Genomic DNA, 23457 nt, shown 5'->3' with positions numbered 1-23457 from the left:
CAGAGGAAAGGGCGAAGGACTGCTGGGCAGGCAAAACTAATAGCTGTCCACAGCAGGAGGCCAGAGCAAAGCTGTCCGGAATGCTGGACAACGGGCTCAGCTCACACACTAGCCAGGTGACGGATTTCTGCAGAGCACAGGTAAAATCCAGGCTGAGTCCACACCATTGACCTCCATTTGTCGTCTTACATCATCACATTGAGTTGTATGACTCTGGTTACTTTTCTTATATCTTCATTTATTCTAAAAAATAATTCTAAGAATGAGAAATAAACCAGGTCTAGCATACTGTCTGGAACATAGATTCTCAACACATTCTTGTTGAGTGAGCCCACTATGTACTTGGCACCTACATATACTACTTCTAATCCTTAGAAGAAAATTTTTAATTTGTGCTGTTTTACCCAGTTTGCCACAAGCAATTGCAGGCTTGGAAATGTTAAGTAATTTTGCCAGATAAACATAGGGAATGAATGATTTCAAACCAAGAATAACTGAACTCTAAACCCATTCAAGACATAATTTTCATTTTGCTAAGGAGCATAGGAGGCTGACACAGAGCTAGTTGATACTCAACTTGGGATAAAAACTTGATCCCCTATGTAAAGTTCAGCATGGAGAATATAGTCAGTAATATATATATAGTTAATATGCTAAGTGTCCACCCCAGTAATGACATCACATAGCAATACTTGGCTTCCTCTCCCTAGTGACTAGCCTCCTTGCAGTTTCTTCAGCCCAGGAACACAACTTGCTTTATAGCCATGTGGAAACACTTTACACTGTAACCAAATATCTGTGAAGCATTTTCTTGTGCCTCATCTCATTTCATCCTTACAGAAGTCCTGGAGTAGGTAGGTAGGTAGGAGACTCGCTGGAATCCTATTTTCTTTTTACTAGCTGGAAAACAGAGATTTAGAATGCTTAGAAACTTGACCCAACTGAAAAGAAGTAAGAAATGGTGGATCTTGAAAATAACTTCAGGTTTTCTCACTGTGCAAAATGTAGTCAAACACTCCTGCAGTTAAATATTTTACCCTTTGTTCTCCCTGCATGATCTACAGTAATAATCTGCTTCGTATTGATATTTACTACTGTGTTGTTGACAATTACCTGAAGAGACGTTGAGGTGCTTCACTGGGCTATAAAAAGTTTATATCAGAAAGCAGGTCTAATTAAGCAAGTTCATTCTATAGATATAAAAGGCTAAGTTGACTCCCACATGCATAATACATATAAAGCTCTCTCTGGTACCAATCGCCCAGAGGTGTATCAATCTGTTATTGTCAATCATGAATTTGCTTAGCACTTATATTATAAAGGTGGAATAGTGATGTTAAAATATTTCTTCTAATTAATTTCCTTTCAATGTGCATGAATTTGTGCACCAGGCCACTAGTATTATAATAACCGTGTGATGCCAGGTGGGTACTATAACTTGCAATAGTAATATAAATGCCTAATCACTATGTTGTACACCTGAAACTAATATAATATTGTATGTCAACTGTAACTGGAAATTTAAATAAATTAAATTTTTAAAAGGCAACTCGATCCCCTAATTTCAAACACTGGACTAATTTTCTCATCTTTCCTCCCCTCATGAAAAATCTACCAATAGAGGGAACAAACCCTTAAATCCTATGGGGTGAATCCATGAAGTTATTTCTAATTCAGGAGGATACTTTCAAATTAACCTATGCATTAGCAATCTCATGGTTCAGAATGGGGCTTACAAGGCAGTGTGAGCCTGAGGATTTGGTGGGGGGAGTGCTGCAAGTCAGTCTGGCTTTGTGTGTTTGTTTATTTATTTGCTTGTTTTTGCCTTTTTTTGGTTTTTAATGTCAGCAAAGTATGCAAAGATCTCAGGATTTAGCACTTGGCAATCTTCCAAGAGGCTGCAGTGCCTCCACAGGTTTCACTTGTGAAACTCCCCCGCAGGATTGCAGTCTGTGGGCCAGTGCACTTCCCACAGGATTCCCTGTCTGGTTTTGCTGACCCTGTGATCGCCTAATCTATGGGGGTTGGGTTATTTTAATGTTTTGATTTGATTTTTATTCTTTATCTCTTATAGTATAGCTTGCATATTGTGAAAAAGCTCAGGTTCCCTCCATGGAACTGGAGGCTTGTAAACTTTGCCTATTAGATAGTCACTCTTCGTGTCTCCAGGAATCGCAGCTGCTGTGTGATATTTGAACACATTTCACATCAGCCACCATGGTAGCTTGGGCAACTAGTCCCTGAACATGGTCAATTCAGAGAGGAGGTCCTGTCAGGATGCAGAAGCTGGGATTCTCACATAGCTTGAACTAGCACCCTCAGGATTTTTAAACTCTAAATATTACAGCCCTCCTGAAACCAAGGTGTCTTAGAGACTAAGTCTCATATATACCCTAGAACTTAATATAATAGAAACATTTTAAAAATAATTTCTTTTCATACATGCTTTCTTGCTTCAGATTTTTTGGATTTTAGTGCTATTCCTATGCATCAGTTATACTGAATTATTGGCAGGTGTCATCCCAGAGACTGAGTTCTCTTTGGCACTGGAATGTGAAGCCAGGTGAGTTGAGCTTCAGTGGTTCAGCTCAGACTCCTCATTTTGCAGGTGAGAGAACTGGAGGAGAGAGAGGTTGCCAATACTTCTAAGCCAGATTGTGGCAGAAACAAAACTAAACCCAAGTCCTTTTGTCTAGGTAGAAAATGTTCCTTAAAAAGTACCCCAGATCTTCTAAAAAAAACTTCTTTAGCATTCAATATGTATTATATCTCTGATAAGTAACTCCAAATAACTAACATGGTGGGCTTCTCAAGGAAAATGATGGCAATTTCAATTCTGTCTGGATTTGGGGAGGCCACGGGAGGCCATGCTCAGATTTAGTTAGGTCAGAAGTATGCCAGGCAGCAGGGTCTACATGGTTAAAGGGTCAGTGTGGATGCTCAAGGGTTAGAGATTTATGTGAAAAAATAGAATCTATAAAAAGAGACAACCCATAGTTCTACTTTTCTAGGTTAAGTGTCAGAGTCTAATATTTAAGCAAAGGTAGGGATGCAAAATATATTTTGTAATTGTCAGGTGCTTACTCACAAGCAGTGCCTGGCAGGTGTTTGGAAAGAGAACAGGAATTAGTGGGTCTGCACCAGGGGCCAGCAAATCGGCCCACAAGTCATATCCCATTCCCTGCCTGTTTTTGAAAAAAAATTGTATTGGAATACAGTCACATTCACTTGCTCATGTAAAATCTGTGGCTGCTTCTGCACTATTGAAGCAAGTTGAATAAATGAAACCGATACCATGAGGCCTGCAAAGCCTAAACTATTTACTCTCTGGCCTTTATAAAAAAATGTTTGCCAGCCCTTGTATAGACCATAAGCCAGGGTATTTGAGCAAGAAAGGTCTTTAAGTAGCTCAAATTGATCTCAATAAAAATTTTAAAAGGCCTTGCTGTGTGCTTCTCTCTCTCTGTGTTTTCTCAAAAGACATTGTAATTTGATCTCTACCCTTAATGCAAATGGAATAGAATATATCAACCATCTTGGAAATCTATTGTATCATAAAGTTACTTTGCCTGGTAGCAATAATATAAAAATACTGGTGTTTTCCAAGTCATGGTGCAATGTCACATATTTCCCTCATTTGACACAGCCAGGTTGTTTCACATACATCTCGGTGATGTTAACTGTATGTTCTGTATGGTTTGAAAGCCTTCACTTGCATAGAGTCAAAGGTTTGTTATGTAGAAAATGCTCCATCTCCTAAGGTTTTGAAACCCATTGACACTTCCTCTTTCCTTGTCTCTCTGTTAAAATAAATCCCATAACTTCAAACTTCTAGGCTTTCATACGTGGCAGGTCTATCTCATGCATGATTTATAAATGATAGCTATGGACCCATTAAGTTAGATTTCTTAGCTTTAGGTGGGCTATAATGGATTTATATATTGTGATTTTGAATTTCTGAAGAAGCAAAGTACATAGTAGTTGCCAACCCAAACAATAGGAGTTCCATTTGCCCTTATGAAAGGCTTTTTTTGTGTGTGTGTTTTTCTTCCACCTTCTCCAGTTAGAGCTCTGCCCTATTACAATCTTTACTTCTAAATATAAGTAGTCATGAGTTCTCAATGCCACCTTTTGCTCTATGGCAATGGTTATTTTTGTCTAAAGAACATCCTCTTGCAGAAGGTAGATGAGTTTTTTTGTAACATTGCTCACAGAGAGAAGCAGTGTGGCCACTCATCTGTTCTCTTCATTAATGGTGAGACTGAAGTTTTGCAGTTGCCAAGATGTAGGATTGGTTATTCCTTTCTGGGGGGCAAGAAGGCCTTGGGTAACACTGCTGTAAGAGCACACCGCACCTGAAGGGGGATTAGATTTTATTGTTTGTGCCACTCTCTGGACAGCTTTTATCTGGAGCTGCCCATACTTCATAAACTAGCATTTAAAGGCTGGTACAAGGAAGCAAATGCTAACATGAGAAGAATCTGAGTCTCTGTCCAATATGTGAGAATCTGCAACATTTCATAGACAAGAAGTAAAACTATTAAGACAATGCTAGGGTTAAATAGAAGAACATATTTCAACCTGTGAAATTTCGGTTTGAGGGAAAATATGGGAGGGTTATTATAATGTTTGGAGGTTGAGTTTGAACAGAACTGCTGAAAATAGTAAGGAAGGATTGCTTTTTATCTCTTTCTTCCCTAAAACATAGAATGTTTTACAAGGTTCTAAACCCATCTGGCCACGCCTCTCTAACATCATCTTCTTTGAGCTAGAATGTGTCTAAAGGCACATAAAATGTATCCTATATATATAGCCTCCATATAGTGGATTCTCAAACTAAGAATCACTTGTTGGATCATAGAGTCTCTCAGCATAAAATAATATAGTAATGACCTTGACCTTCTCCTTTCCCCATTCTAATTTAAAAGAGGAAGCATTTTTAAGTGTGTGTGTGTGTGTGTGTGTGTGTGTGTGTATATATATATAGTTATATTTCATTTTAAAATTATCTCTTCAAAAGTAAAACCCAGAGAGAATTTTAAAGAATTGGAGGGTAGGGATGTGCAAACAAGTAAATTAACCTGCCTGATCTGCTTTCTTTTTGTACTAAATATCCAGTCATATGAACATTTTGTTATAAATGACTGAGCCCTAACCATTTGGGAAATTCTGGTTCTCTGTTCTTTAATTGTGGTAACTTTGTACAGAATATGTAGGCAGTGCCATTCCAGCCAAGAAACCTGATCTAATTTTCTTCCTTCCTGTCATATTTGTATTCTCTGTGAAAAGCCCAAGCGGTTGCTTTAAATAAGTCTGGCCTGTGGTTAAAGTTTAAACCAGGAGTGAGATCCATCCAGAGGGGAGTGTTTCTGACACTCTGCTGCTCCTGGCCTAAGGGACTGAGAGTATTAGACCCCAGAAGCAGCCAATTTTGTAGTGCCTTTTAATACACAAAATTGTATTAACATCAACATGGATACAGATGGATGCACTGCAATAAACTGTAACCACTTGAGAAAAGCCTTTATTGACTTTCAAGTAAATAATGCACATTTTAAAGGCTCTAAATATGCATTTACATAATGTGCTATAATTTTTTATTGTGTCAACTGCTCACACACACACATCCATAAGAGATGTTTTTCTCCATCAAAATTTTGGACTCACACCATTCTTTGTGCATTGCATTAGCACCATGCCAGATTCATAGTGCTAGCTTCTCTTTTATAGGGCCTGATCTGACAATCTCAAAATACATTTAATGAATTTTACTAATTGGTTGATTGGTTGATCCATTCATTTAACCACATTGACTCTTTCTAAAAATAATTTTAGACTATTTAGACAAAAACTTAGGGACACTAAATTCATTTAACTCAATATTAAAGAGAGAAAACCAGAAATGGGAAAAAAGAAAAACCAAATTGACGCCATGTTGAAATGTTAAGTCTGAACTTTAGAGCAATGCAAAAACCTTATGGCTCTCCTTGTTCAAAAAAGGAGCAGGTTATCCAGAAAAGTAGCATACATTCATCACATTTAACAGATCTTTGCAATGTCTGCAACACAACTATTTTCTGTTTGAAGAAATTAAAGGTCAGTATCTTGAATGATTTATATCCAGTCCTACAGTGAACTGTGGCTGAGCCTGAAATTCTGAGACATGAGAAAGTAGGGGTTGTGAAGGATGACCCTTTGAAATGCAAACTCAGCAATTGTCTAATTTGAAACTACAGGCTAAGTGATTTCCTTGTATTAATTAGGAATTAATTGATTCTTATAAGTCAGTCATTGTAGAATTAACTCCATTTAGTACCATGTATTCTCAGGTTTGGGTTCAAATAAATTCTATGCCACAAGGAAAAGGTGAATAAGTTGTTTTATGTAAAATATAACCAAGAAACTAAGGTCTAAATTTAAGTTGAACATGGTTTTCTTTTGCATATTTAGCAACAACAAAAAGAAGGTGAAGTTTATTAACAGGTAAGGGAGGAATTACAAGATCCTGTTGAATTGTTTCCTCTATCAAGTTCCTTTAACATCAGTCTTTGCTCCAGTGAATTTTTTCTGCTGGGCATCATTCTCTGTTGGCTACCATGATTTCATGACCTTACAATCATTCATCACTTTTTATTGAGCACCTGAAGTAGTGCCACTTTATCATTAAGGTCTGCCTCCCAGGGGCTCTTGACAATGGAGTAGCCATTATTGTCATTGACATGCTACAGAAGTTGAGTATATCATTTTGTTATGTTCAGTACATTCCAAGCCTCCTTGGGGAAATGCCACATTCTATCCCTAACTAAAAACTATTCAGTCAAATGTAGGGCACTGGGTCAAAGTTTCTTACTACCAGCAAAAAAGAATATACCATATAAGATGGGGGGAAAATTCCTTTGGTACTTTAAATCCAGTTGCACAATTGACAGACTAAAAGATGACTAGAACAAATTAACTTTTTAGCTTGTGGGTTTTAATCCAGAGACCTCCCAATATTTATCATACATTGTGTAAAGTCCTCATTTTGATCAGTTTGTCTATAAGCTCCCTGGATTTTTGGCAGGTGAAAAAAACACACCAAAGTTTTATGTCCATATTTATTTGCATGGTGATTTTATTCATTTCTGTACCACTCATATATTCAAACATTCATGGTACCTTCAACAGATATTTTCTGGGGATATAACAGTAAATCATTAAATGGGTGGAAATACTATTTACTAAATGAAGAAGACTAGGAGAAGAGCAAGTCTGAGGGGTGGAAGGTGAGAAGAATTTTGGTTTGAATAGGTTATGTTCAAGATGCCCTCAATTATATGGTTGGAGACAAAAATTTGTGTTGACTCAATCCCAAATCCAAAGTAGGAGCCTGTGAATGCTCATTGGCTAGATTAAAGGTTGCGTGAATGAAAGGGCCCCATCAAGTCATCTACAAGATATGGACTGGACTGTTGTTACTTCTTCAAACCCTCTTTCAAAACTACAAATGTCATTCTGAATCTCAAAATCCTAGCCATCTCAATCATTATTCAGAAAATGCGCCAGTTCTAAAGATATCCCAGTTAGGAGCAAAGAACCCATATTCAGGGGTTCTTAGGGACGCATCCTTTCTTATAGTCCTGGGCTGTGCCAATATAGGGTGGTGGAAGGTGTGGCCTATCTTGCTTAGGTTTCACTTTAGTTTTATGAGTTCTTCTCAGTATTAGGACAATTTTATTCTCCAAAAATGTGGGTATTCCTTTGTTTTCTCTTTGCAGGGGCTCTTTGAATTTAAATAAAAATAAGGAAAGATAAATACTCTTACCTGCTTTTACTTGGGACCTGTTTCTTGGCCTTCATTGAGAAATGTGAGCTGCTATCCTGGCATTACTTGCTTTGACTATCTTCAGCCCTCACCATGGGCTGAGTATCTTCAGCCCTCACCATGGGCTGCTCTTATTCTGCAGCAGGTTTTATTGATCACCCTTTCAACTGAAGGGCAGAAGCACTCTCAGAAAAATTATTCAGCACCTCACATATGTTTTTTAATCTAATGCAAACTTCTTTCTGCACCAGTGAGATTAGCAGGGTTTGAATATAAGGGATAATATTTTTCTGAGTCTTTTATCAGTTCTTATGAGCAGAGGACCAACAATTTAGTAGAGGTCACTGGCTATTCAGCCTGTGGGTCCTCTGCTCTAACATTATGCATTTTCAAGTTTGGCTTTAAATGTAAAAAAGAAAAGAAAAAAGAAGAGAAAAGAGAAGAGAAGAAAAGGAAAGATGACATAAACCTTCCATGTAAAGTGAGCCACCCAAATTGCCTAGGTTCATTAAGTGATCATTTACTACATACTTCAAAAAAATTTCATCCTGAATTGGTCCCTAGAAATTTCCTTGAAAGGGGTATAAGAGCTTTAACAATGAATTATTGTCTATGGATAGCTCAGCATGAAAGGGGATCCATATGTGCACACTAGAATTTGTCATATGTAATGTCAGTTAAATCAGGTCTAATCTACCAAATACATTTTTTATTGCTTGCTTCATTAAAAGAGCTCTTAAGGTAATGAATAATCTTCAGCTTCACCAAGGATTATTAATGCCTTTATAACTCATGTCCACTGAAAATAGAAAGACAGCTTGAAACTCTACCCTAATCTAATCTCCATGTTTGTCTTAGAGCCTTAAGGAAGAAAGTCTGTCAGACCTATCCAGTGTTAAACTCAGTCACATGAGCTATGCCATGAATTGGGTCAGGAGAAGAATTCTTTTTTTTTTTTTTTTTTTTAAACAAGTTGAATCGGGTTTAAAAGCTGTGGCAAAGCATATCTTTTCTCATCTTAACTGTGACGTTTTCTTTCCCTCCAGCAAGTCCACATGCAACACCATCGACTCTTCATTTTCCAACATCACCCATTATCCAGCAGCCTGGGCCTTACTTCTCACACCCGGCCATCCGCTATCACCCTCAGGAGACGCTGAAAGAGTTTGTCCAACTTGTCTGCCCTGATGCTGGTCAGCAGGCTGGACAGGTGGGGTTCCTCAATGTAAGGAAACTTCTTTTTTTTCTAATTTCTTTAGAAATATTAACCAAATGTAAAAATAACAAGGGGAGACCTTATGACCACGTGACATTGTGCTCTAATGTTGTGCTGACTGACTGCAGACAAATGTCATATTTATTCTAGATTGTGGGAAAGTTAACTTACCCTAAGAGTGATTGGCCAGGGCTTAAAAACAGTGTTTGTGTTAAGTTTGCAACTGTCAAGTTTACGGATATAAATCATCTCAAGGGTGAACTCTGTAACCTTCCAAGGTCCGTGGGCTGATAATTCCACCTCATGCATACTAACCCTAGGGCTCATTGAGTTAGCAAAATAGAAAGACCAAATAATTTTAAATAATGGTTTGGGGTGGTAGGGAGAGGTAGGGGGTGGAGGGGACACAGATGTTTCAGATCAACTAAGTTGATATTTTTTAAAAATACAGTCTTCTAACACTTTAGATCAAGTTGACCAGTACTTGAACTCAAGATGCTAGAAGTACAGTTTATTATGGTTTGTTATTTCTGCAAGTAGTTATCTTTCCCACTTATCTTTGTATAAAGCTAAACAGGATTCAGTAGTTTCAAATGAATGTTTTTATTTTTTTCTCTCAAACCAAACAATCATAGTTTGAAATAGTATTCCAAACATAAAAGTAATTTTTAAAAATCATGAATTATATTTCAGCTATGGAACTACATGCTTGCAATGGATAGCTACATCCCAAGGCTGATAATAAGACTAGTGACTAGTAAACAATGACAGCATAAAGCTGAATGTGATTTCCCTTTTCTCCTAGTAACTGCACGTGAAGCCACAGATTTGCCGTAATTATTATTGCCTGATTTAAAGTGTTATATCACACTACCTACCACTGATTTTCTTCCCTTGCAGAAACACCTGATTCTGCATATCTGAGAGAATAGGCAGCTTTGACTAATGTCTGGTGATGTGTTAGCAGATACATTTCTGTCTAGACAACAAATCAATATGGTGCCTTTCTTCTTTTTGCTTGTGTATTCATTTGCTTGGCTCATTCTAAAGAGTTCACTTATGGACTTTTAGCCCACTCAGAAATAACACACAGGCAAGTTTGTTGGCAAGAAAGCATAGCATTCTGATCGTCAGATGAGATAGTCTTTGAGGAGCAATTCTAAAAATCTAAGTGAATGTTGATGAGGGAGTGAAACTGCCTCATTAAGCTTAAAAGCTAGGACAACAGCATCTCCTTCAGCTGAATTTTGATTTGGGTCCGGAGCCTAAATATGAGCTGTTATTGTCAGTTGAGGAGTGTCACTGAAGCCTGGAGTCATAAAGGCCACCTGGGAAACCATGAAAAAGCTGAAGTGATCGCCAGTATCAAGCATCTGACCTTTACATTTCTAACTTTTTTTAATAGTCTTGACACCATCCTATATAACTGTCAGATGCCCAGTTTTGCATTTTGATCCACATTTTATAGGCTATGAGGCATGTCTCTTCATGGGACCATTTGGAAAAACTTGAAAATAAAATGGATTTTATTGCTTTCTTTAGAGGGAAATGTTCTTTTGTAAAAGAGCTGTTATTTGACTGTTCTAACATCAGGCAGCTAAATAAATATGACTCTTCATGGCATACATATGCTTACATCATTTAAATCAAAATTAGAAGTGATTTTTTTTTTCATAGCAGAATTTTGACAGCTGAATTTTAAAGTTTCTGTGCCTGATGTTATACAATATGTGTAAGAAATATTTTATGTTCACTTAACATGTTTATTAAATGTTATATAATATCAACTTTGAGGAATGAAAATAAGATATTTTTTAATCTCAAATGCACATTTAGGCAACTTTATTATTATATCTATATAACGACAATGGAATAATTCGGCAATCTATAAACACTTATATATTAAATAAATGTTTAATTATCATGAGTATGATGACAAAGATGGGAGTTAATGCAGAATTGAAACATTCCAAGCAAAAGTTGGTGGTCATTTTACAGAACCAGATGCAAAGAAGGTCAATGTAATTCAAAGAATAAGTTTAGGATGCACTGAGTATGTATACCTAAGACTATGCTTTTGTGGAATGCCTTAAGAACAACCCAGAAACCCATATGCTCTTATGGAAGAATTCAAGTAGCTAGAATACTTAGTAATTTACATAAATGTGGCCTAATGAATCTTTTGTATTAAGAAGCAGCTAATGGTTCATTTCTGTTTTGTGTTTTTGTTTTGTTTTGTTTTGTTTTGTTTTTCTTGTGTGTGTTTTGTTTTGTTTCCACCCTTGTAGCCCAATGGGAGTAGCCAAGGCAAAGTGCACAACCCATTCCTTCCCACCCCAATGTTGCCACCACCGCCGCCACCACCAATGGCCAGGCCTGTGCCTCTGCCGGTGCCAGACACAAAGCCTCCAACCACGTCAACAGAAGGAGGTGCAGCCTCCCCCACCTCACCAAGTAAGTATGGCTGAGACAAGGCCGCGCTCACTGATGAGGCTCTGTGCACTTGGATCCACACCTAAGCTTAGTCTCTCTGCATAGACTCTAGTGATAGTCACAGATCCCCAACCATGGTCATAGGATGAGTTTGCAGAGCCAAGACCAGATCAACATGAACAATACTCCAGGGTACAACCAACTACTCCAAATGTGGAAATAATTGGGTGTTTGGGTGGATAAGATGGTATAACTATATTCCCAGGACTGAAATCAAGTTATGAATTATTAAAATTATTAAATTGTGCATATCGTTTGAGTGGCTTTGAATGCTACCCTCAGGATCATCAAACAGAACCTACTTGAATGAATCTTTATTAGCAAAAAATTTCCTCATATTTCTGTACAGCCCAGCCTTCCAGTGATTTACAGTCCCAGATAAATGCACTTGATGAATGTGAAGGTTATACACCTCACACATCAAAAGGAAAAAAAGTTTAGACCAAAGTAGCAATGCAGAGATATGTACATTAAACATTCACCAAAAGTAAGAGCCTGGCAGAAGTGATCTGATGAGCTAGTAGTTGTGGAAGTTGGTTGGCGAGGCTGAGAAGGGGGAGGAGATAAAAGGTAGAAGTGGATGGAAAGAGAAAAGAACACTTTGTTCTTCTCTGAATCATCTGGGAACGTGTGGTCAGACAATATAGGATTTCAAAACCTTTTTGGATTGTATGAATTGTTACTTGAAGAATTAGAGGGAAAACAGTTCTGACATTTTAGAGATCACAAGAGGATAGACCACACAAAGTTGATTTTTATTAGTATCTGGAACAATGACAAAAAATAATGATGGCTGGAGGCATAGTTTCAGATGATGGATGAACTGCCTAATCTTGACAAAGGGTGTGATGAGCACCTTCCTTTAAGCTTACAGAGGGATCGGAGTGTGTAGGAAAGGTTAGGAACTGTGACAGTGACTGTAAGAAGAGGAGATCTTCAAAGGTGGTGAGACTAGACACAAGGAATCTACTTGAGGAAACTATTAGAATATATCAGGAAAGAAATGTTAAAATCAAGAACTTCAGCAGCAGTTATAGAAGCTGAATAGAGGAGACACAAGCTTCAGAATTGGGCTACCACTTAGAAGAGTAGAGTGAATGATGAGTCAGACCTCTCATCTTCCTTACATTTTAGTGTTGGTATTGGGTGCAGGTGGGAAACAGCCAAAGAGGATAAATATTAGGTCTAGTAATAATTAATGCCTTTTTCTAATTCTTTTTTAAATCGAACTTATTTAAACAATACAACAAAATTTAATCAACAATATAGTTGCTGTTGTTTTCTACTACTTGTGCCCAACGCTCAGGAAGCATTTTAATACCTCTGTTGTAAAATTCTTGTGATTTTGATGCAAAAAATTCGGTCAATGCATTTTTGAGGCATTCTTCATTATTAAATTTTTTTCCAAGAAGAAAGTTTTGCAAAGAACGAAACAAATGGTAATCGGAAGGGGCAATATCAGGAGAATATGCAGGTTGAGGGAGAACTTCCCATTCCAACTGGCGCAGTTTTTCAGCAGTGATTCTTGCAGTATGCGGTCGTGCGTTATCGTGGTGAAGAATTACGCCCTTCCGATTAATCAGCGCGGGTTCTTTTTCTCTTAAAGCTTGGGCTAACCTTTCCAATTGGGCACTATACACTGCACTTGTAATGGTTTGGTTAGATGGTAAAAGTTCATAATAAAGAATTCCTTTAAAATTCCACCAAACACACAGCATCACTTTTTTCGCATGCAAGTCAGGTTTTGGCGTGGGCTGCGGAGCCTCATTTTTGTCCAACCATTGAGGCCGCCTTTTCAAATTAACATACAGCACCCATTTTTCATCTCCGGTAACAATTTGCTCTAAAAACGGCAAATGGTTTTGACGAGAGAGGAGCGAACTGCAAATTGTGACTCTTTGATTACGGTTGTTGTCAGTCAACTCATGAGGAACCCATTTTCCAAACTTTCGGACTTTGCCAAGTGCACGTGATTGATTGGAAATTGTTTTTTGTGAACAATTTAAAGTTGTCGCAAGCTCTTGTTGGGTAATTTGAGGATTTTGCACCAAAAGAGCTTGAAGAGCTTCTTGATCAAAATTGGACACACGGCCTCGACCACTCTTGTCATCTAACGAAAAATTTCCCTCGCGAAATTTCTCAAACCAATGCTGGCATTTTCTGGCGCTAACTGCATCTTGACCAAGAGCACTACAGATGTTTTTTGCAGCCTCACTTGCTTTTCTTCCTAATTGGAACTCGTAAAGCATGCAGTGCTGAATATGCTCTTCATCCGCCATCTTCTTAGCCCTACTTTGCAACAAAAACCAAACCAAACACAAACTTTTTCAAGCAAAACTTGTTAATTGCACTTCACACGTTCTGTAAATACCGCGTGTTTGAAGGTTATGTCAATACAAGTCAACGCCAAGCAAGATTTTAAACGAATGTTTAAAAACGACATTAATTATGACTAGACCCGATAATCCTCTGCTGATACTGTGTTCATTAGATTTAATTCTGGGGACATTGAATCAAAATGTCTAGAGTCCCTCTTGGACATGTGTTTGAGAGTAAGCTTTGGGTTATCTAGTACTTATTCAATTTGATAATACATGCAGTAGTGAATGGCATTGATCATGGATTCTGGTTTTACAGGAAAAAAATGTTGAGGGTCCAGGGATAATTTTTGGGAGACTTACTTCTCTTGGTAAAAAGTGTTCAACACTTTTCGCAAAGGAGAAAGCCCTGAGTGTCCAATGACATAGGAAGCAGACTAGGCTTGGTTTTAGTCTACAGATCTTGGAAGCTCAGCCTAGAAAGAAGCTTCTGAGAAGAGGCTCATATGTGTGTCCTTCTTATTGCATATTAATGTAAACATTTTAAACAAGTCAGAGAAATAACTACCCTGAACTATTAAAATCTAGTCGCTGGGGATATTGGCTTACAGATTGGCAGCCACATGCCTCTGTATCCCACTTTTCTGCTCTACTTTTCCCTGTCTATTCAGGACAATGACATAGTCCTTTAAAAACCTTCTAGTAATATTCTACCTATTTTATATAAACATATCCTCACTTTACTCTTAATTCAATGTGTCATGCATTCATTGTGTTTTATCTAGTAATGGGGCTGGGACTTTTCCTTGCAGAAGAGCAGAAATACCATGTGCAGCTATTAAAGTCCAAAGGATAGGGGCTTGAATCCCCACCTTTTAAATTATTAGTTTCTCCTTGAATCACAGTTTTCTCATCTGTAAAATGTGGTTGACAATACCTATCTTGCAGGATTGTGTGAAATCAGCCATGATAAGCACCACTGCCAAATCAACTGGAGCATTTTATTATCCGTAGAAGGCGCCAGGCTGGCTGGGTAATGGTGAAATATGCCTTTAGAATGTGTAGAAGCTATTCAGCACTGAGATCAGGTCCATGCCCTTTGGGTCCACTGTTCTGAACTCCAGTCCTTGGATTGAAACAAATGCCTTGTATAAGAAGATAACTTGCCAAAACTGGTTTGGCTCAGTGGATAGAGCATCAGCCTGGGGACTGAAGGGTCCCGGGTTCAATTCCGGTCAAAGGCGTATACCTTAGTTGCAGGCACATCACCAGTAGGGGATATGCAGGAGACAGCTGCTCGATGATTCTCTCTCTCTCATCAATGTTTCTAACTCTCTATCCCTCTCTCTTCCTCTCTGTAAAAAAATCAATAAAATATATTTTTAAATTAAAAAAAAAAGAAGAAGAAGATAACTTATCATCATCTCATGCCCAGCCTCAAAAGCTCTTTCACAGTTTGGGAAGAAGTGCCAATCTGTAAGCCAATATCCCCAGTGACTAGATTTTAAATAGAGTTTGGGGGAGGTTATTTCTCTGACTTGTTTAAAAATTCATTTAGCATAGTTACATGTTTATAGGAACAGTGTTTAAAAGTTGTGAGAGAAAGGAGACTGTCTAGAGAGAGGCCTAAAGTTTGATAGAGATAATTTTATACTTTTTGAATCATAGGATTCTAGAAATATAGACAAAACAAAATGTTCTATTGATGACATAGAAAGGTTTTTATCATCATAGATATAGCCCTTTACTTCTGGGCTTTTTTACGGTTTATTGAATTCACAACAAGGTGTTATGTTGCAGCTACATATCATTTATTATCTTCTCCTTTATCAATGTGACAGTGATAGTCTGGGAGGCCTGTCATTGCATAGGAGAAATGTCTCCAATCAAAAATCTCAACACCTACTGGTCCACATTGAGAAGGGGTTTAAGGACGCCCACAAAATATCCTCTCCTATACCTTGATTTCTGAACCAATCTTATATAATAAAAGGGTAATATGCAAATTAATCATCACTCTGAGTCAAGAATGAAGGCTCCCATAGCCACAGTATGGTGGCGCTGAGTCCTCTAAGCCCTGCTGGAGTCCCCCAGTTCCAGGGAGGGCTGCCACTGAGAGCCGGCAACATAAATGGCCTGGCAGAATGCTGCCCAGAGGCCCTCCTGACCCTTTATAAAAAAACAAAAACAAATTCACTCCCCAAGGAGTGATCCACACACACACCTGCAGCTTGGGGTCTCAACCACTGAGTCACACCAGCCAGGCAAATATGGAGGAATCTTAAAAGTTTTTTTTTAAAATACATTTTATTGATTTTTTACAGAGAGGAAGGGAAAGGGATAGAGAGTTAGAAACACCTATGAGAGAGAAACATCGATCTGCTGCCTCCTGCACACTCCCCACTGGGTATGTGCCGCCAACCAAAGTACATAGCTTTGACCGGAAACAAACTTGGGACACTTGAGTCTGCAGGCCATCATTCCATCCACTGAGCTAAACCAGTTAGGGCATTTGGGGGTGACCGGGCTGTTAGGGAAGGGCAGTTGGGGATGATCAGGCCGGCAGGGGAGTAGTTAGGCATTGATCAGTCCTGTAGGGGAGCAGTTAAGACATCGATCAGGCTGGCAGGGGAGTGGTCAGGGGAGTGATCAGGCTGGCAGACAGAAGCAGTTAGGGACAATCAAACTGCAGGCAGGCTAGCAGTTGGGATCCAGCAGTCCCAGATTGTGAAAGAGATGTCCAACTGCCTGTTTAGGCCCAATCCCACAGGGATAGGACATCCCCTGAGGGGTCCAGATTGGAGAGGGTGCAGGTTGGGCTGAGGGACACCCCCCCACCCCAGTGCATGAATTTCGTGCACCGGGCCTTTAGTTGGTAAATAAACTGCAAGAAAAAATGAGATGGAAGACCAGGTTGTAGCTTCTAGTATTAGAGAATATAGTTTATAACTCTGGACAAATGTGCTTCCAAATCACACAGACAAATCTACCAATCACTGGAAGTGCTGTATCATTGTAGGCCTTGCTATATATGATCTACCCTCCATGTAGATATGAAGGCTATGTGCTTCCTGCCAGCACCTGTCTTCCTATATGAGAGAGGCACGGAAGGGGGTGGGACAGTCCATTTTCTACTTCCAATCTGTACAATGAGTGAGGGAGAAGAGGGACTATGGTGTATGCAAGGGAAGAAATAATGGGCGTTAAGTAGCTCTCACCTCCTCCTTTAACATTTGTCTTTAATGTCTACCTTCCTTCATTCAGCCTTCATATAGTGAACACTTGTCATGAACCAATAACTGAGTTTAACTGCTTGGGATACAGAGATAATTAATACCACTCTAAAGAAATATGTGATTTATAGAGGGAAACTGCTAGTAAACGGATGGCTCTCATGGGCGACATGGGATAACGGCACACATGAGTGCTACAGGAGGACTTAGGGGAAGGAGTTTGGTCCATTTACAGAGAGGAAGGGAAAGGGATAGAGAGTTAGAAACATCTATGAGAGAGAAACATCCATCAGCTGCCTCCTGCACACTCCCCACTGGGTATGTGTCGCCAACCAAAGTACATAGCTTTGACCGGAAACAAACTTGGGACACTTGAGTCTGCAGGCCGTCATTCCATCCACTGAGCTAAACCAGTTAGGGCATTTGGGGGTGACCGGGCTGTTAGGGAAGGGCAGTTGGGGATGATCAGGCCGGCAGGGGAGTAGTTAGGCATTGATCAGTCCGGTAGGGGAGCAGTTAAGACATCGATCAGGTAAAGGTTTTTTTTGGAGGGGGTGACATTTAGTAGGGATAACATTCTGGTGTTTTGTGTCTGAGAGAGAAGGCAGAACTTTTCTTCAGAAACCAGTTTGTGGATTGGGGATTTGTCTAAAATTGGATTACCACTGGATAAAAATTTAGAGCAAAAATATAGTTTCATCAATTATGTGCCTTCTTAGAAATTAAAACCACAGGATGGTTGGATCCTGTTTATCAGTTTATTAGAGCTTAGCTTTAGCCAGAAGAAACATCATGACAGGGTATTAACTACAGATGTTCAACACCCAACAGTATGTCTAAGTTTGATTTTCAAGTTAAAAGAGTTTAAAGGTAAAAGTAGGAAATAATGCCCAGGGTCTCCTTATTACCAACTTTTCTGGGCTTAGACTCCCCTACCTGTTAATGGGAATAACACTAGAACTGCTCTAGCCACTCTCCCAGGATGAGTGTCAGGACAGACTGGGGCAACAGATGTGCTGTGCTGTAGACAATTAAAAGTCCAAGGCATCATTTCAATATCCTCTTATAATGAAATACAAATGGATGCCAGCCTAAAGCAGAGTATGTATTTTTAAACTAATCAGTTGCCTCTGGCACCAATACTCAACTTTGCAACTGTGGCCAGAAAGACAGGGTAAGGCAGATTTGGGGGGAAATCTGCTTATGAAATAAATACATTATAATGGGGGAAAATCCTTACCTGTGCCCCCCCCAAAAAAAAATAAATAAAATAAAGAAAGAAGTAAGGGTGCCAGTAACAGTTCTGCTCTCTCAAGGACAGCTGTTGTACTGTTGATTTGTTTGGAGAAAGATTGATATACTATGCTGGACCTCTTTAGGATACCATGACAAATAGAAGGGATAACCTATAGAGTAATTCCCAATGGTTGTGTTTTAATCCTGCTGACTAACTACCTTTGTGGGTTTTGATGCCCAGTGAGAAGATGTTAGTTCTTTCATTCATTTAGTAAATGGTTATTGACCATCAACTACATGCCAAGCAGTGTTCTAGGTGCTATGATTCAGCAGGAAATGAAAGAGATAAAAATCTCTGATTGTATGGAGCTTTTTATTTTAGAGAGGGAGGACAGGCAACAAAATAGTAAAAAATAAAAAAATAGGTTTTATTTTATTAAGATGGTGATATGAAAGTGCTACATATGAAAATAAAGCAGAAGGGAGGAGTAGTGGGGGTGGGACACAGCTATAAGCAGAGTGGTAGGAGAAAGCCTCTCTGAGCAGGGAAATTTGAATGGACCTCAGATTTGAACAGCAATGAGAGAGTGAGCCATGGAACTATAGGAAGAGTTTTCCAAGCAGAAGGAACAGCCAGTGCAGCGTGGGACAGCTCAGAGGCCAGAGTGGTGAGAACAAAGTGAGGGAGTGGGTGAAAGAGTAGGAGGAGGAGAGGTCAGAGAGCTCAAGAGTTTGGGAGCTCAGAAGACAAATGCCATTATAGGCCATTGTAAGGACTTTGGCAATTGCTGGGAGTGAGACAGGGAATAACAGAGTGTGATTACCTAGGTTTTAATTGAAACACTTTGAAGGCTTTGTTGGAAATTGATTGTGGGGGGGGGGGGGGGGGGATAAGAATTAAAGCAGGGAGACCAGTTAAGAGGCTCTCGGGGGTTTTTTGTGTTTTTTTTAATCAGTAAATATGAGTGTCTTCTACATGACAGCCACTATTCTAGCATAGGGATGCAAAGGTGAACAAAACAGACAGCCCCCTTCCATTGTGGAGCTTGCATTCTTGAGGGAGGGGACAACCAATAATTATAAATAAATACAATGGAGAAAATGAATACGGGGAGCACCCTGTTGCAGTAATCCAGGCAAGATTTGCTAGTGATCTGCACCAATGTAGGGGCTGCAGGGGTGGTAAGAAGTGTTTGAAGGGCGAAGTTGATAGAATTTACTAGCTCATTAGATGTAAGTTGAGAAAAGAAAACCAGATAAATCAGCAGTAACTTTTGAGGTTTCTGACCTGAGCAACTGGAAAGATGGACTTGCCATGAACTGAGATGGAAAAATGGCAGGAAGAGCAGTTCTGGGTGAGGGGTGGGAATCAAATTTGGCTTCACCATGTTTGAGATGCCTATTAGGTATCTTCCTGGTGAAATGAATTATATTAACATAGGGGCCCAGTTCATGAAATTAACACTAGGGGCCCGGTTCATGAAGGGTGGAGGTGGGGGGTTCCCTCAGCCTGGCCTGCACCCTTTCACAGTCTGGAAGCCTTCAGTGGGATATCTGACTGATGGCTTAGGCCCACCTCCTCTGAGGAGTGGGCTAAGCTGGCAGAATAACATCTATAGTGCTGCTGCAGAGGTGAGAGAGTCTCCCACCACCCCCTGCTGTGCTCACCAGCTGTGAGCCCCACTCAGGACTTCTGGCTGAGCAGTGCTCCTGCTGTGGGAATGCACTGACCATCAGGGGGAAGCTCCCGCTTTGAGTGTCTTCCCCCTGGTGGTCAGTGTGCTTCATAGCAACCAGTTGTTCCACCATTTGGTCGATTTGCATATTAGCTTTTTATTATATAGGATCCTGCCTATTGCAGTTCTTTGCAGTTTACTGAGTTTTTCCATATGCAACATCTCATTAATTGGTAAGGGAATCTTTTTCAAACATGTAATACAATGAATGAGGACAACAGCTCAAGAATAGAAGAAATAACTCATTACATTTGGGTCTATTTGTGGTATGGTCGTTCAAAATTCACTGTTCTTTTTCTTAATTGTATTGTAAGATCCAATTTTTATATTGGTTGACACCAACATCACACTATAAAAATGGACTTTTCCAGAAAAGAAATTGAAAATTGGCATTATAGCCTGAAATTACAAAGGAAAGAAAAAACATGTTTGAATCATGAAGGAAGATATAGAATTAATGTTTTGCTTTTTAAAATTAAGTAGGAAACACAAAAACTTAATTTAAAAATGCATAAGCTTTTTAGTCCATGACTTTTTAGCCATGAACTTTTGATTTTTTTTAAATAGAATTTTATTAAAGTAGAAACATGTAATAAGTTTCCTTTATTACTTATTTTTATATCTCTGATGAATGAATATTAACTAAATATAACAATAATCTCTGACTGGAATGGAAATTTTTTTGTATAATAATTAACATATGTTCAATGCTTTTTTTGTTGCAAAGCTCTTTTACACATAACCATTCTTTCTTTGGCTTCCTAAGACTCCTGTGAGGTTAGGATTTTATAGACAAGGAAATTAAGATTAGAAAGTGGAGATTACTTTCCCAAGATTGTGCTTCCTTGAGGCTTGGAAGGGACTCAAACACAGACCTTCCCATCTCTTTTTACTTCCTCATACTATACACTAAGTACAAAGCAATGTGACAAGATTTCTGGTTACCTAGGAGCCAGAACTACCTGCTATGTCTGAAATTAATAACAGTAAAGTATTGAGCTTTTACTAATAGTCAAACACTTTAAAAATGTTTTAATATGTATTCTCTTATTTGAAATTTCACAGTAAGTCTATGAAATAAATACTGGTATTTTAAAATGTAAATACCTTAATTGAGAAAGACAAGGAAAGAGAGAAAAATAACTTTCTCACAATCACTCAGCCAGGTGTAGCCACATCATGATTCACACCCAGCCACCTTGATGTAATTCATACTCTTGGCCACAACATCCTATGAGAATGTTTGCTTTAGCCCAAAGTTTCCATTTGGTGGCAGTGAAAACTCTATGAGAGAAATATAGAGGAAGATGTTAATGGACATTTATACTTTAGTATGAATTGGTTTCTGTTGCTGAGAGTAATTCCTATTATCAGGGAAAGGAAGAGAGGGGGAAATCTGGAAGGAGATAAAACAGTAATAATGAAGAGGTGAAAAATAGGAGATGTCAACGGAGGCAGATTTCCTTTATTCTCCAGGACTGTTGGACTGAAAGTTAGTTCAGCCCCTTCAGAGGACAATTTAGTGTGTATATATATATATACACACACATACATACATACATACATACATACATACATACACATACATACTAGAGGCCCAGTGCATGAACTTCATGCACTGGGGAGAGGGGTGAGATGTCCCTCAGCCCAGCCTGCACTCTCTTTAATCTGGGACCCCTCAGGGGATATCTCACTACCTATCCATGTGGGATCGGGCCTAAACTGGCAGTCAGACATCTATCTCACAATCTGAAACTGCTGGCTCCCAACTGCTATCTGTCTGCCAGCCTGATCACTCCCTAACCACTCCCCTGCCAGCCTGATTGATGCCTCACTGCTCCCCTGCTGCCCTGATTGCCCCCAACTGCCCTCCCCTGCTGGCCTGGTTGCCCCTAATTGCCCTTCCCTGATGGCCTGATCACCCACCAACTGCCCTACCCTGCTTGTCATCTTGTGGTGGCCATCTTGTGACCACATGGGGGTGGCCATCTTGTGCAAGGGCATGATGGTCAGTTTGAATTTTACTTCTTTATTACATAGGATATAAATTTTAAATGTAAGCCATGCATATAGTAAGTAAGTAAAGACATATCTCAAGTATTCATTGCAACACTGATTTTAATAAAAGATTGGTAATGCCTACTTATTCACCAACATGATATACATTAGGAACCTTTTAAAAACAAAGAGATGGGTCTATATGGATTCATGGAATAATCTTTGAATGATATTAAGTCAGTGCTAAGAAGTGTGTATAGAATACTGCTGTAGAGTGGGGGATATATGTACACACACACACACTTTATTGTGTGTCAAAGGACAGAAACTTGTTTATTTAGGGATAGCTCTTTGGTACTTATTCAATGAGGATGAAAGTATTATTGAATTTTATATTAAATATAATGATTTTGTTATTTTTTAAAATACCTGCTTTAGGAACCCATTGAATACAAGTGCACTATCTTAAATCACAATTTTTCATAAATACTTTTGCAGAGTTTTCCTTCCTGTGCATAATCCAAATTTTTAATGTTTAAATTTGCATAGGATAAAGAAAAGTAATTATTGAAAAGCAGGCACTTCAATAGGTATTACATTTTCCTAATCACTAATCATTACAGTGACCAAAATTCACACACGTGGTAGCTAGTAGGGGGTGGGTCCATAAAATCCTATAAAAGCCTTGACAATTTTTTATATACCTAGATTTTAACTACACTAACCTGAACTTTGAATATGATAGCAAAATGTGTGCTGTTTCTGGTAAAAAGTCTAGATAGTCTCACAGATAGTCTAGAATTTAGTACAAAGTTAGCATTTTCATTCTCAGTAGCCATTATTTGGTCATAAGTTCTGCTTTAGGAACCCATTGAATACAAGTGCACTATCTTAAATCACAATTTTTCATAAATACTTTTGCAGAGTATTCCTTCCTGTGCACAATCCAAATTTTTAAAAATATATTTATTGACTTTTTTTTACAGAGAGGAAGAGAGAGGGATAGAGAGTTAGAAACATTCAATGAGAGAGAATCATTGATCAGCTGCCTCTTGCACACCCCCTACTGGGAATGTGCCCGCAACCAAGGTACATGCCCTTGACTGGAATCGAACCTGGGACCTTTCAGTTCGCAGATCGACACTCTATCCACTGATCCAAACCGGTTTTTGTCAATCCAAATGTTTAATGTTTAAATTTTCACAGGATAAAGAAAAATAATTATTGAAAAGCAGGCACTTCGATAGGTACTTTCCTATGCATTACCTGAGTTGCATTTGATTAATATTTTAAATCTGCAAAATTGGAATTGTCATCCCTCTTTTAAAAAAAGAGGAAACTGTGACTAAACCAGGATTCAGACTCAGGTCTGTTGAACTCCTGAGCACAGAGATTTCTATGCTACTAGGGCACATACAGTTTA

The 23457-nt window shown here is 38.8% G+C and overlaps 1 protein-coding gene across 23 annotated transcripts in view; it reads left to right on the top strand.

Moving 5' to 3' along the window:
* Positions 1-23457, top strand: part of NFIA (nuclear factor I A) — a 371362-nt gene that overhangs the window by 303227 nt on the left and 44678 nt on the right. For 21 of the 23 annotated variants that reach the window (XM_036444066.2, XM_036444065.2, XM_036444064.2 and 18 more), the window contains 2 exons: positions 8851-9029; positions 11309-11474. In XM_036444066.2, the coding sequence (XP_036299959.1) occupies positions 8851-9029; positions 11309-11474 (345 nt within the window). Of the gene's footprint in view, positions 1-8850; positions 9030-11308; positions 11475-23457 lie in introns of those variants that run through there. The other 2 variants (XM_045584535.1, XM_045584536.1) reach the window with 1 other exon arrangement.

Source organism: Pipistrellus kuhlii, unplaced genomic scaffold (genome assembly GCF_014108245.1).
Source record: "Pipistrellus kuhlii isolate mPipKuh1 unplaced genomic scaffold, mPipKuh1.p scaffold_m20_p_2, whole genome shotgun sequence".
Lineage (NCBI taxonomy): Eukaryota > Metazoa > Chordata > Mammalia > Chiroptera > Vespertilionidae > Pipistrellus > Pipistrellus kuhlii.
The sequence above is the reverse complement of the archived record's forward strand: the minus strand, read 5'-3'. Positions and strand labels throughout refer to the sequence as shown.